The sequence below is a fragment of the Chinchilla lanigera genome, unplaced genomic scaffold (genome assembly GCF_000276665.1).
Source record: "Chinchilla lanigera isolate Chin_1 unplaced genomic scaffold, ChiLan1.0 scaffold00064, whole genome shotgun sequence".
Classification (NCBI taxonomy): Eukaryota; Metazoa; Chordata; class Mammalia; order Rodentia; family Chinchillidae; genus Chinchilla; species Chinchilla lanigera.
In genome coordinates, this window is record NW_004955465.1 from 3702277 (window position 1) to 3716035 (window position 13759).

The 13759-nt window shown below is 47.9% G+C and overlaps 1 protein-coding gene across 1 annotated transcript in view; it reads right to left on the reverse strand.

Annotated features, from left to right (window-relative positions):
* Positions 1-1236: 1236 nt before the first annotated feature.
* Positions 1237-13759, reverse strand: part of LOC102022480 (N-acetyllactosaminide beta-1,6-N-acetylglucosaminyl-transferase) — a 36844-nt gene continuing 24321 nt past the window's right edge. The window contains exons 2-3 of the mRNA XM_005398839.2: positions 6686-6778; positions 1237-3601 (exon numbers count right to left, since the gene is read on the reverse strand). Of these exons, the coding sequence (XP_005398896.1) occupies positions 3411-3601; positions 6686-6778 (284 nt within the window). The 3' untranslated portion in view covers positions 1237-3410. The remainder of the gene's footprint in view (positions 3602-6685; positions 6779-13759) is intronic.

Genomic DNA, 13759 nt, shown 5'->3' on the forward strand with positions numbered 1-13759 from the left:
GCATATACCGTGTCACTACACTGACAAGGTACCTAGGAAGATACAGCCTGGAAGCTACTACCTCTGAGAACCATAGTCATTACCTCCCCCTTTGTAAGGGTGCTAAGCAAGTGCTTGGCACTGAGCTATACTCCAGCCTTCCTTTTTATCGTATGTTCTGTATCATTTCACTTTTACTCTAGATTTTGTATCTTTCCATCCTATGAGCATATATTTTTATTACTTTTATAGTTTGAATTTTTTATTGCTTTTATAGTTTGAATACTTTTCAATAAACCGGGCATGGTGGCACACACCTGTAATCCTAGCACTGGGAGGCTGAGGCAGGAGAATCACTGCAAGTTCGAGGGTAGCCTGGGCTACATAGTGAGATCCTGTCTCAAAAAAAAAAAAAATATTTTTTTCATTTAAAAATGGTGTGTAAGGCTGGGCGTGGTGGCACACACCTGTAATCCCAGCACTCAGGAGGCTGAGGCAGGAGGATCATTGCCGAGTGTGAGACCAGCCGGGGCTACAAAGTGAGCTCAAGGCCAGCCTGAACTGCATAGTGAGACCTGTCTCAAAAAAAAGAATTTTTTTTTTTTAAATGGTGTGTAAGAAGCCCTAGTTATAAGTCTCCATGTGCTCACTGGAGACAGTACTTATTTAACAAACTTTTAGCTGAAGTGCTGCTGTTCAAATGCTTTAGCATTTGATAAATAATTATGATAATTTTAACATGAATTATTTTCCTGAACTGTATCTTCAAGCAAAAGAATGAATATAAGTCAGGAAAATATTAACTTATTCCTGGGCCAGGGATATAGCTCAGTGGCACAGCACCTGCCTGGCAAGTGCAAGGTCGTGAGTTCGATTCCTGGTACCAGAAAAAAAAACCCAAACTTATTCTTGCGCCAATTCTTAAAATAGTTGTACATACTTTAAACAATACTGATCTTCTGCTTCACTCTCTTCTCTGTCACTCCCCATTTCTCTCCCCAACTACCACAAGGGAAAGTTTAATTCTTCCCAGTGAGTGGGATTGTCAGAAGGGTATGCATGGATGGATGCACTGTCTTTTCTTTTTGCAGTGCTGGGAATCAAACCCAGAGCCCTGTGCATGCTAGGCATGTGCTCTACCACTGAGCTACACCCTAACCCCTTTTCTTTTTATCATGCTGGGGGAATTGCTGTGTAACATGTTCTTTTGCAGATTGTAACCAACCATCGAATAAGCATGCACAATAGCCCCCAAAGTGGAAAAACAAGGTATTAATTTATTTGAGGGGAGGGGACCAGAACATCACCAAAAACAAAGGTGGCTACAGTAGTTTCAGGACAGGACGTGGGCTGGCGGGCAAACACTCCACCAGTCCAAACACTCCACTCTTCATACGACGAGGACGTAAGCTACACAGAGATGGCCGACAGACATGTAAACATCTTCTGTTCCAGAAAAATTTCTCATGCTACATGAGAAAGATCCAGTGTAAAATAGTTCCTCTTCCCAGGCACGGTCATTCAAATCATTAGCTGAAAAGAGACAGCTATTAGCCTTCACCCCTGGCCTGGACCGCACGCTCTACCCTTCCACCCTTCCATCCCCCATGCAATTCCCCTTTCTCCAGCAGCAGGAAAAAGTTTTACATCAAAGTCTTTCCCTTTAAATATGATTAACATTCAACAGGTACAATCATAGAAAAAATAAAACTGTGTTAATTAAATGTATCATCAGTTATGCTATGTGCTTCTCATTAGAATAAATAAATATTCAGGAGCTCGGGACTAGAGGAATACTAAAGTAGACTTCACATTTTTCTGAGGTGCCAGGACTTTTTCTCAATATTAACACTGAGACCATTCTTAAGATCTACCTGCTCTGTTATATTAAATATGGCTTTATTTCACCTTCTCTCGATACTCCACCTCAGGAAATGAACTGAGAAGACCAGTAAGAGTATCCAATTCTCAGCCAGAGAATTAGCTCCCTGATGCATGTCAATCTCTCTAAGCCTCAGTTGCTTCATCTGCAAAACAGGGGTGACTGCAAGAACCGTGTGAGACCTTTGCGAGGTCTGAATGGAATGAGGAAGAGGAAGCCAGCGGAATAGCTAGAATGCAGCAGGCTGAGAGAGGCTGTCTCCTCCCTGCCACTTCCTCCTGAATAATCTGATGTAACTCTCACCTGGTGAGAACCCCTCTCCTTCGTCTGAAATCACAATATATGATCACACTTACGAATGCGTTAAATACAATCACTTCGTAAGATTCTCCACAGCAGGCTACCCAATGTTAATAGGACTCCCAAGAGATGTGCCGTGTGTGTGTGTGTGTGTGTGTGTGTGTGTGGCCCTGGGGTAAAGACTCAGGGCATCCTCTCATCTCAGCCTCCCAACGAGCTAAGATCACACCCAGCTTCATTTCCAAGAGCTGCAGAGTGAAAGCTTCTGTCTTGCTTTCCTTCGCGTCCTGGCACACATCCAGAGGACCCCAGGCCCTCCACATGTATTGGACGTGGGCTGAATGAGTGAGTGGGGGTGAGGGGCAGGGGCTTGCCCGCAACGGGAACTCTCAGAAGGAGGCACCCTCAGCGTGGGCTCATCAAGCTGCTCAGAGGATGACTTCCGTGGCGAAGCCTTGCGGAGTGGGTCTGGTCTCTCTTTTGCTAGGAGAGTAACACTGGGGGAGGAGTCAGAGAAGTTGTTCGCTTTAAGGCGTCCCTGACTCCAAGCTGGACATGTGCCGCCTGCTGGCAAGGCAGCTTCATCCTCGGGGGGCTTCTCAGCTCTCTGGAAAGGCAGCACGGAAGAAAATCAGCCTTGCACATTCAGCAGAGTTGTTTTGTGTTGCGGAGGTCTTTTCCTTGCAGCAGCAGTGGCAGCAGCGGTGGCTGCCGTCTCTTGTTTTTTAGTGGTTTAACTGCACACACAGCTCCCGACCCAGGCGGAGTGACGCGCTAGTGTTGGACCTTGGGAAAGAGATCTGCCCTACGGAAGGGAGTCAGCCTCTGCCTGTGTGTGCGTAAGCCGGGGTAGAGGCTGCTGATGTGTCCTCGAAGTCCTTTTCCAAAGAAACTCAATTCCCATGTTCCTGCAGTGTGACCTACCATTCTCTCTCCTCTGGGACATATTACTACGAGGCACATCTTGTGCAATGATCAGGTGACATTTCAGTTTACCACTGATCAGAACAACGCCTAACCCAGAGGGGGCACCAAGAAACTGCCAGACCGGCCAAAGTGCCAGGACTGCTCCACACAGCTACCGGCATCCTTCACAGCGTCCAGTGGGTATTTCGAGTCTAATTACGGTGCCAGGCCTGAAATCACTCCCGTAGTCTTGTGACCCTGAACATCGCCCAGGCAAAAGTCTCCCGCAGAGCCAGGCTCCTCCTGCCAGCTGCAGTTTCCCTTCAGGCCTGAGCTGCTGCCGTCAGAAGTACCAGCTGGGTTGTATGGCAGTTTCACTCTGATTAAGGGTTCTCTCCCGAAGCCTCAGTTCCAGGCACTCCACAGTGAGGGGGTAGGTATGGAGCTCAAACTTGTTAGCGAACAGGCTGGGCGAATTCATCAGCCACTTTAAGTCTCCGTTTCCATAGATACAAATGCCGTGTACATAGTGGCCTGCAAGGGAGAACAAAAACAGTCAGAACACGCTTGTGTTCAGAAGTCAGGGTGGGGAGTCAGGCAGGTACGACTGACCTGACTGGGAGACCTGTGCCAAGTGTGCTGAGACTCCCGTGGAATAAGGTTCCGGCATCCCGGCCCCGAGGAGCCTAAACTCTGCTTCGGAGGTCGAGAGGTACACAAGGCGGCTGGGTGCGATGGCACCTGCAACCCCGGCACTCGGGAGGGTGAGGCAGGAAGCCTGCCGTGAGTTCGAGGACAGCCTGGACTGCATACTGAGATCCTATCTCAACCAGTAACAACAGCAATAACGCAAGCATGCAGCGTAACAGGTGTCACCAGGCAATCCAGGTGTTAGCGGCGAGAATCAGAGAGGACGCTGTGTCTCCCCTTCGGCGTGGGATGCGCATCCCTGACCTCAGCCCTGATGGTCACCTGCCCCTAAGACCCCCGCCTCGAAGTCTGCCACACTCTTCAGTGCCCCGGGCGCTGCCCCGTTTTCCCACCTCTAAAATGTGCTGTGAACGCAATCTGAGCCCTCTCACCCCGGACCAAGTCACTCCCGGCTTCTGATCTGAATGGGGCCCCCCAGAGGGGGCTCCCCCGCTTCCCTCTCAGCCCGCCAGCACGGCCAGACGGCACTCACGGCCGCGTCGCCCGGCTCCAGACGTGAACAGTGGCACCCCAGCCTCCAGACTCGGCTCATTCATTGCCCTGCTGGGCCCGCCTCTCCCCGGGGTGCCCTGGGTCAGTCGCTCCGGCCACGTGGGCTCCGGGCCCAGCACCCGAATCGGACCACGCTGCAGCCCGGAACCCAGGCCCCCTGCGCGCAACCCCAGTCTCTGCTTCATGGCCGCCTCCTCGGTGAGGCTTTCCCCGACCGCCTCGCCCTCTTCCTCATGTAATCTCCTTGGGAACTCGTATCGCTGCGGCGCAGGAAAATCATTTTGCTCAGGCTCTCTCTGCTTTGTACTCAGCCTAGACGGTCATCCCTGGGGTAGGATTTCAGAGCATTTAATTCACACCTGCATTCTTCCCATCCGCGGCAAGGGCTGGTAAGTCCTGGGTGTTTTAAGTTAACAATTGTTAAATAAAAAGATGGAGAAGGTGGGTGGAGAATTCACGGATTGGCAGAACTGGGGACATGGGGAGAAGGGACAAAGTTTTGGGTGGACTGAAGGAAAGAGTGCAGAGGTGAGTTTCCTGCTGGAATAAGGACTATGGGGCCGGCAGGAAGTTGGAACCACTCCCCGCGGCTCTCCCTGGCACATGACAGAACCCTGGGAGACTGACAGGGAAGGAAGGCTTCAACCTTTCACCCTTTGGATGTGGCGAGTCCTTGGAGATTTTTTACCAGAGTCAAATGACAAAGCTGTTTTAACTGATCAAGTCTGCAGTACTTCGCAGGATTGAAAATCCACAAGACTGCAGCACTAACACGACCTAACCCGGGCAGGTGGGGGCGTGTGTGTTACTGGGTCACTGCGTTGCCCACAGGGCTCTGCGGCCTGTGGGTTTTGCATTTTCTTTCTCCTGCACAGTGATCTGGAGGGAAATCTCTGTGCCCTTAACTGTAAGCTTATAGGCACGCATTGGCAGGGTAGGCAACGAAAGAAAAACCGGAGGCTTGGGCTTCAGACTGCACACTTAGGTAGGTTCCTCGCAAAAGCCAACTCTCGTGACCCCCACCTGTCAGTGATCAGTCAGGGTCCCCACAAAAACACAGGCCTGCGGGGCCTCCGGGCTCCCCCTCTAGTGGGATGGGGCCTGGGCACGGAGACTGCGGAAGTATCTCCTGGTGCGGTGGGCGCTCCGGGGCCCTAGTCATGGTGATGTCCTCTAGCACCAGCGTCAGGCATGCGAAAGAGGCCAGGGGTAACAGGGAGCTGCAGAGAAGTAGAAAGCTGGAGTTCCCACTGGGAACAGGTGCAGATGAGACAAAGGAGTGAGTGAAGCGCCAGGCTGGAGAATGGGAGCAAAGCTTTTTCACCACAGGCAGAGAAGGCAAAATCGCCACGTTCTCACTCACTCAATCACGGAGCAGGTTTGCTGCAAGCTGTTATGGGCTCTGCCGCGTGCCCCTCCAAATCCCCAGACTCCTAATGCCCAGCACCCCAGAGCGGACGTAGGGTGGTTAAACTGGTAATTAAGGTAAGAGGGGGCAATGAGGGGGAGTCCTTACGAGAAGAGGCATCAGGATACAGACAGTGGAAGGACCACGTGAGGACTGGGGAGAAGACGGCCATTTGCAATCCAAAGGTGAAGCCTCAGAAAGAAGCCGCTATGCGGATGCTTGGCCGTGGCCTTCCAGCCTCCAGAACCCGGAGAACACCGACTCCTGTCTGCTGCGTTGTGATGGCAGCTTCAGCAGCCTAATGCACGGGCCATGCCCACTGTGTGCCCGGAAAGACTTGGCACAGAAAGAGTGCCAGGACCGCTGTCAGTCCTACTCCACAGTACGCTACGGACATGGAAATGTCCCAGGGCTTCCAGGTCTTGCCCATGTGGAAGAGGGCCCTCTCTCCCTAGTGTCACACAGCATCGTGCCCGCACTCCCGCAGCTCTCCAGTCCTATCCCAGCGGAAGCACAGGCTGGCGTGAGGGACGAGGACCCAGGGTGCTCGGTGGGGAGAACAAGACCTCTCCTTACAGCTCCACCCCCAAAGGGGTTTGAGGGCTAACACGTGAGAGAGTGGACAGTAGCCAGAAGGAAGTAGTATTATAATTTGAAACGACTTCTGCTAGTCCCTAGGTAATTCAAAGCTGGAGAATGTCTGTGAGATACTTAAACTTGCCGTGAAGAGACTAGGTCTTGGAGCCTGTCCTCTCTTTGTGGGAACTACTGTTTCCCTGAAACTAAGACCTCGCTGGAGCAGTCAGCCATGAATCCCAGACATAACAACGCCAGCCCAGTCTACCCTCGCCTTACCCGCCTCGCAGAGGAGCTACCAAGGGAGAGAATGGAGACGGCGGCAGGCTAAACCCGGTCACGGTTCTCTCCCCGTGATGCCCCGGGTGGCGGAGCTGCCCTCAGACAGACACCGAATGGCATGGCTTGAAAGCATGAAATCAGTGCCTCACCGTGGCAGCCTCCGTGTTTATCTTCCATGTCGATCCACTTCACAGCTCGGAGGTTTCCAGTCCAGGATGCATTGGGCATAGAGCCAGGGACACCTGTGCCATTGATAAAGAAGAGATGAGGATCAGGATGGGAGACAACGGCTCCACCCAGGAAGCCTGAAAGCGCTGCTTCTCTTTTAGGACATACCCGTCGCACTTCACACAGACTAGAGTGCAGCAGTCCACATATCTTCTTTCCTCCATTTGATCTTGTGGTTTTTGTTTTGTTTTGGTTTTTTGAGATAGGGTCATGCCGTGTTGCCCAGGCTAGCCTGGGCTCTAGTGATCCTCCTGCCTCAGCCTCCCAAGTAGCTTGAACTATAGGTATGTGCCACCATGCCAAGCTCCAATTGATCATTTGCGCATACATTATTTGCTGACTCATTACCTGAATGATGTAACATCTAATTCAATCAATATATGAATCCAATTCTAATCAGCATACTAATATTAAATCACTAATTAGTTATTATAGCTAATTAGTATAATATCTAATTCTTTTTTTTTTTTTTGGTCTTTTTGAGACATGTAGTTCGCTATGTAGTTCAGGCTGGTCTTGAGCTCACTTTGTAACCCAGGCTGGTCTCAAACTTGCAACAATCCTCCTGCCTCAGACTCCCGAGTGCTGGGATTATAGGTGTGTGCCACCATGCCCGGCAATATCTAATTCTTTGAGGTGTAAAGAATGAACCTGAAAAACAAACAAGATGGGGAGGGGGTGCCTTCCTCTGCCATGTTTCCAAGTGAGGGTCTCTCCACCTCGGCACTGCTTTGGGATGGGCAGTTCTGTGCGGAGGGGGCTGCCGTGTGTACTGCAGGGTAGCTGGTGGCACTCCCGGGTCTCTACCCACTAGATACTAATAGCACCATCCCCCAGCTGTGACAACCAAAATCCCAGCAGACACTGCCACAGGGGAAGGGGGGAAAAAAAATCACCCGACTTGAGACACAAGGCTAGGCCATTGCAGCCCTCTCCAGCTTGATAAATTTTGGGTAGGTCACAGAGGTTAAGGTCCACTTAGCCATACAGGACAGTTTTTGTTTGGTATTATTTGTCTGCACTACTAGAGATTGAACTCAGAGCGTCAGCACTTGGCTACGTTGTGAGCCCTTTGCAAATTTTGTATTGTGAGGACAGGATGTCTCTAAAGTACTAAACTGCACCAGGCTGGGCTCACACTTGTGATCCCCCAACCTCAGCTTTCTAGATTGCTGAGACTACAGGCATGGGCCTGGACATACAGGGTAGTTATAACAAGATAATGACAAAAATCATTACTGGCAAAGGAGTGCTATATAAGGGAATATCAGGGCAACTAAAAGAGGAATCCTTTGCCTCATAAGAGCTGCTGTGCTTTTCCCAAGTGAGTAATGGAATCGGAACCTATCGGAGGTGACGACAGTACACAGATGTCTAGACTCAAACTGCAACAGGCCTCTTTGGGATGATTCTCTTAACACTGGAACGACACACAGTAGCAGGCAGATAATGTCCCCACCCCCAGACACACACACTTGTGGACAGAGGTGCCCCACGCTGATCCCTGGACCCCGAGAATCTGCCACATTTCAGGGCATGGGGGAATGGAGGTTGTTCATCCACTGAGCTCCAGACAGGGAGAATTCTCTGAACTAGAATTCGGGGTTCAGTGCAGTCCAAGGGCCCGTGTCAGACTCCTAAGCTCAGCACTGTACGGCACGACACGTAGGTTGTGCAAATAAGTTGGTGGTAATTTGTTAAAGGAGCAAATAATAGAAGCCAATTCACATACTGGCAAGAAAAAGATTACTTGAGTATGTTGGTACTTTTTCCAATAAAAAAAGAAATTTGGACAAGACCAATACTTTTACATGCCCAGTCGCTCTTCACTTCTTTCAAAGACCTTTGCCTCTTTACAAAACATTCATAAGACCACATGCATGTTCAGAAGAAAAGCAGCTCTATTCTTTTGCCCTGTGGTCACATGAGAATTGTGTGATGATCTAAATCTGGAATTGTACCCAAGTTTCCCAACTAAAATTAAATTTTACCAGTCTTTCCTATAAATAGCAGGGATCTTTAACCCCAGCTCTGAAGGCAACGGAGTCTTTTCTTGTAGTCAGGAAAAGTATTCAGCAAAAACACTTTAAAGTAACATAACTTATTGCTTTATCTTGTATACTTGAACAGTCTTTTAGTGTCTGCCTATCTAAAAGGAAGAGTCCTTGTTTTACTCTTTTTTTTATATTTTGTTTTTTTCCTTTTTTTGTCTTTTTGAGGCAGGGTCTCGCTATGTAGTTCAGGCTCGCCTTGTGCTCACTTTGTAGCCCAGGCTGGTTTCGAACTCACAACGATCCTCCTGCCTCAGCCTCTCGAGTGCTAGGATTACAGGCGTGCCCCACTACCCCCGGCCTTGTTTTACTCTTAACACAGGTTAAAAAGATTGAAATTTGGCTTGGTTAAGTTGAGGTCAGGGGACAGAGGCCTGGAAAAGAATTTAGTTTATTTTACTTGTATCAACAAGACTAGCTGGTGTGTGCAGCATTTATGAGTATTTAGATTAAATTACTACATCAGAAGAATGTGAATAAAATATTTCCATGACAAAACCTCATAATCTTTAAGTGACTATATTTTTGAAAGGACATTTTTCTTCCTCTTTCATTTTCATTAATACTGATCACCTCAAACTTACTCAGAAAGACCTATTATTCCAGAGAAAAGAGTGTGACATTAATAATTAATGACCCCCTATCTTTCAAATAAACATACATCTTCTGACCTCGGGCTACTGAAATTCCAAATCTCAACTTCTGTGCTTTCTATTTGATGACAGATCTCAAACACATCTACGTCTAAATATTAGCCATATTTGGGCATAAAAATATTACATTTATTAGCCAGCTGCAGTAGCACAAACCTATAATCTCAGCATTGAGGTAGGCTGAGGCATGAGAATCCCAAGTTTGAGTCCCAAATGAGCACCTCAGGAAAATTCTGTCTCAAAAAATAAAAAAGGATTGGATGGGCTGGGGATATAGCTCAGCAGCACAAGTGCCTGCCTGGCAAGCACAAGGTCCTGAGTTCAATTCCCAGTACCAACAACAAGCAAACAAAAAGTACTGGAGAGGCAGCTCTGGGGTGAAGCTGCCCACTATTTCCATGGCTAGCACCTTCCCAGAAGAAAAGCTCAAAGTGGAAGGGGAGGGAGGCAAACGTAAACCAAGGTGAATTCTACTTTGCTGTCTTTTTACAAAGAATCCCGCTGCACAGAAAGCTCTGGCAGGATTGGGCCGGGACTGTGGGCCTGGACCGTTGCTATCCAAGTGTGGGATAAAAGATCCACGCAGACCGAAAGCCATCAACCCCTGTGCCAAGCTCTGCTTGCTCCCTCCGCTCCTCAGAAGCCAGGAGAAAGCATGTTTCCCCTTTCCCTCCAAGACTGGTCTCAGGCCACGCCGGAGGGCACGGAGGCTGGCCTGGGGATGAGGAACTTTGTTCTCGTGCTAGCCCTGCCAGACACCAGCTGGGCATCTTTACTCCCAAGACCCACTCTCCAGTGATGTAGGCGGGTTGGCCAGTGGTTTACAGCGGAGACGGCAACCCACAGGGAACCAGATTGCATCATCTGTCTCTGTCTCGCACACATGCGAATGAACAGAAGTTTCACCAAACAATACTTAGGCTGCAGTTTACTTGTTTATTGTATGTTGCCGTCCAGTCTGGTTTCATTTCTAGTAGTTAAGAAACCACTACAGTGAATTCTGGACTCAGTTCTCTCTCTCTTTTTTGGTGGGGGGGTTCTGAGACAGGGTCTTGCTGGGTAGTCCAGGCTGGCCTTGAATTCACAGTGGTCCTCCTGCCTCAGCATCCTGAGTGATGGGATTACAGGAGTGCACTGCCACAACCAGCAGGACTTGGTTCTATTGTTGTTGCGGTTGTGATCTTCTCTCCTGTTTGTCAGTGCTAGGAGGGCAGTTATGGGGGAGATGGGTACGTGAGTCTACCCTCAGTCCACAAGTACCCTAGAAGAGCCTATTTTTCATTCTCTCTAGGATGGGACAAGAAGAAGCCTGCCAATGTTATCAGAAAAAACACTCTGAACTATAAAATCCATTTCTTCTATTTGCTCTTCATAGGCTTATGAAAACAAAACTTTTGAGATTAAGTCCGCAGAGTAACCAGGAATTGTTTTCCTTGGGGCCCAACCTTTATTGGTCAAATAACTGTGTCTGTTAAATAAATGAACCTGATCCTTTGAAATACAAGCTTTATTTATACTGACTCAGCTTCTTCTTATTCTCACACGCCTTGGTCCTCACTTTGGGAGGTTGATCTGCGGTAACAAGTTCCACTTTTCACTCATTAAGTAAGTAAGGGATATTGTTTTCAAATGTGAAGGAGGCAGTGCTGGCAAGAGGGTATTGAAAGGTTTCTCACAATTTTATTTATTTATTTTTAAGCACTGCAGATTAAATCCAGGGCCTCAGCACTGAGCTACACCCCTATCCCTCCTTATTTTTTATTTTGAGGCAGGATCTTGCTAAACTACCCATGCTGGACTTAAACCTGCGAAACTCCTGCCTCAGCCTCCCAGAGTGCTAGAATTACAGGCATGCACCACCCTGCCTGGTGGTTTCTCACAATTTAATGGTGGTGCTGGAAACCGGGACAAAGGTAGAAAATGAGCTTGGTGACGTGCAGGAAAAGCCACCATAGTTACCATTCTCTTCTGCAGTTAAACCAATACCTTCCAGATAATGAAATTATTTTTAAAGTGCAGAGACATCTGTGTATGAAGCTGTTTACTACATTATAACAGGCTCTGAAGTTAGACAGGACTTCAAATCTTTGTGGTTAACTCCTTGTATAACTTGAACAACGACTTAAACTCTTGAAGATATGGTGTAATTAACACCCCCCACCTGTTTTGCAACAGAGGTCTTGCTATATAGTCTGGGCAGGCCTTAAACTCCAATCCCCTTGCCTCAGCCTCCTGACTGCTGGGATTACAGGCATGCACCACTGTGCCGGGCTCAGGGGTGAGGTAACCTTTAAGCACTTACAGAGTTTAGTGCCGTCTTCCCTTGGTACCCTTGGGAGCTTGGTTCCGAGACCCTGTTCTCCCTACTCTTCTGGATACCAAAAGTCTGAAGTGCTTCTGCCCTTCCTATAAATAGGCATGGTATTTGCATATAGCCCATATCCATGCTCCGGGTACTCTAAATCACCTTTAGGTGGCTTGTGAAACAGCACAATGTCAGTGCTCCATCAACAGCCGCCTGCAGTGTTACTTACGGAGGACCGAAATGACCAGAAGAACTCTGTACATGTTTGGAACAGAGCAGTTATTTTTTCCTGACGTTTTTGATCTGCAGTTGGTTGAATGTGCAGATGCAGAGCCAGTCGATACAGAAAGCCGACTGCGTTAAGTGAGATATGACATGTGCTGTGCTTGGCAAATAACTATCACTAAGTGAGTGACAACGTAAGTTCCCTGGTAAAATCACGGGACCATAGATCTGTGGAAGAAACTGGTTTTTCAGCACACAGCAGATTTCTCAAGCATGGCAATGCTGACAGCTGAGCCAGGTCGCTCTTTGTTGGGAGGAGACCCCGGATACGGGGCACATTTAGCTGCAGGCCTGGCCTCTACGCAGTAGCAGCCCCAGAGCCTCAGCTGGGAAGATAAAGTCTCTGCACATACTGTCAAGAGTCCTCACGGTGCAAAGTCACTGCTGCAAATAACTGACCTTAGATAACAAAACACAGCTAGGGGTGATGCTGTGCACTTGTAACCTCAGTGGCTCTTGGAGGCTGAGGCAGGAGGATCACAAGTTCGAGCGCAACATGGGCAATGTAGCCACTTAGTGAGACCCTGTCTCAAATGTTTTGTTGTTTGTTTTGAGACAGGCTCTTGTTATGTAGTTCAGGCTGTCCTTGAATGCACTATGTAGCTCACGCTGGCCTTGAACTCACGGTGATCCTCCTGCCACAGTATTCTGAGTGCCAGGATTACAGGGGTGCACCACCAAACCTAGTCCTGTCTCAAATTTTTTTTAAAATATCAAAACAAAGGCTGGGGATGTAGCATAGTGTGAAGGCTCTGGGTTCAATTCCCTGTGTCACTAACACACAAAACAAAAAGAATAAGAAATTGTACACTGTTAATAAACCAAGAACAAATACTTGCATATGAAATGTGAGTGAAGGAAATACCAGCCTTTTCTTTATTTATAAACTTTAAAAACTGTTTGGTTTTTTTTTTTAGATGAGGTCTCTCTGTGTAGCCCAGGCCGCCCTCAAATTCGTGATCCTCCTGCCCCAGCTTCGCACGGACTGTGATTATAGACCTGCACCACCATGCCTAGTTTATAAATCAACTCTCCCCACCCCACCCCAGGCTGCAGCTTGACACTAAGGCCTTTTGCTCCAAGCTACATCATCAACCCTTTTTTATTTTTTGAGACAGAATCTCACTAAGTTGCTAAATTGCCCAGGCTGGACTCAAACTTGCAATCATCCTGCCTCAGCTTCCCAGAGTGCTGGGATTACAGGTGTGTGCCACCATGCCTGCTTAAACAAACTTTCCTTAATACATTCATGTTAGGGCCATAATGCGGATGTCTCACTGCCAGATGGCCCTGAACCGTTAGTAATGCAGGCACGACTGTTCTAGTGGGCGGCTTGGGTGGTACAAGCCACAGTGGGACAGTAATGCATGTACTGCCAGTGGTTCAAGCTGGTAGGAACATATTAATGTTATATTGCTCTTATATTTTTGTTTTTACTTTTTTTCAGTACTGCTTTTGTTTAAGAAGTTTACTAACATAGCTGAGTAATATTTGTTTCACTTAGTACTTGTGCTTATGAATACATTAATTCCACAAAAGAAAAAATACACAAAATGTTGATAGTTGATTAACAATAGTAACAGGGAAATGTAGTGTTCAGTAGCTTGTCATTGCTCTGTTAACTCATTTTGGTCATTTTTATAAATAGACTTATCACCTATTGATCCATTAATCATTTACATATATATATGGTTTGTGTAA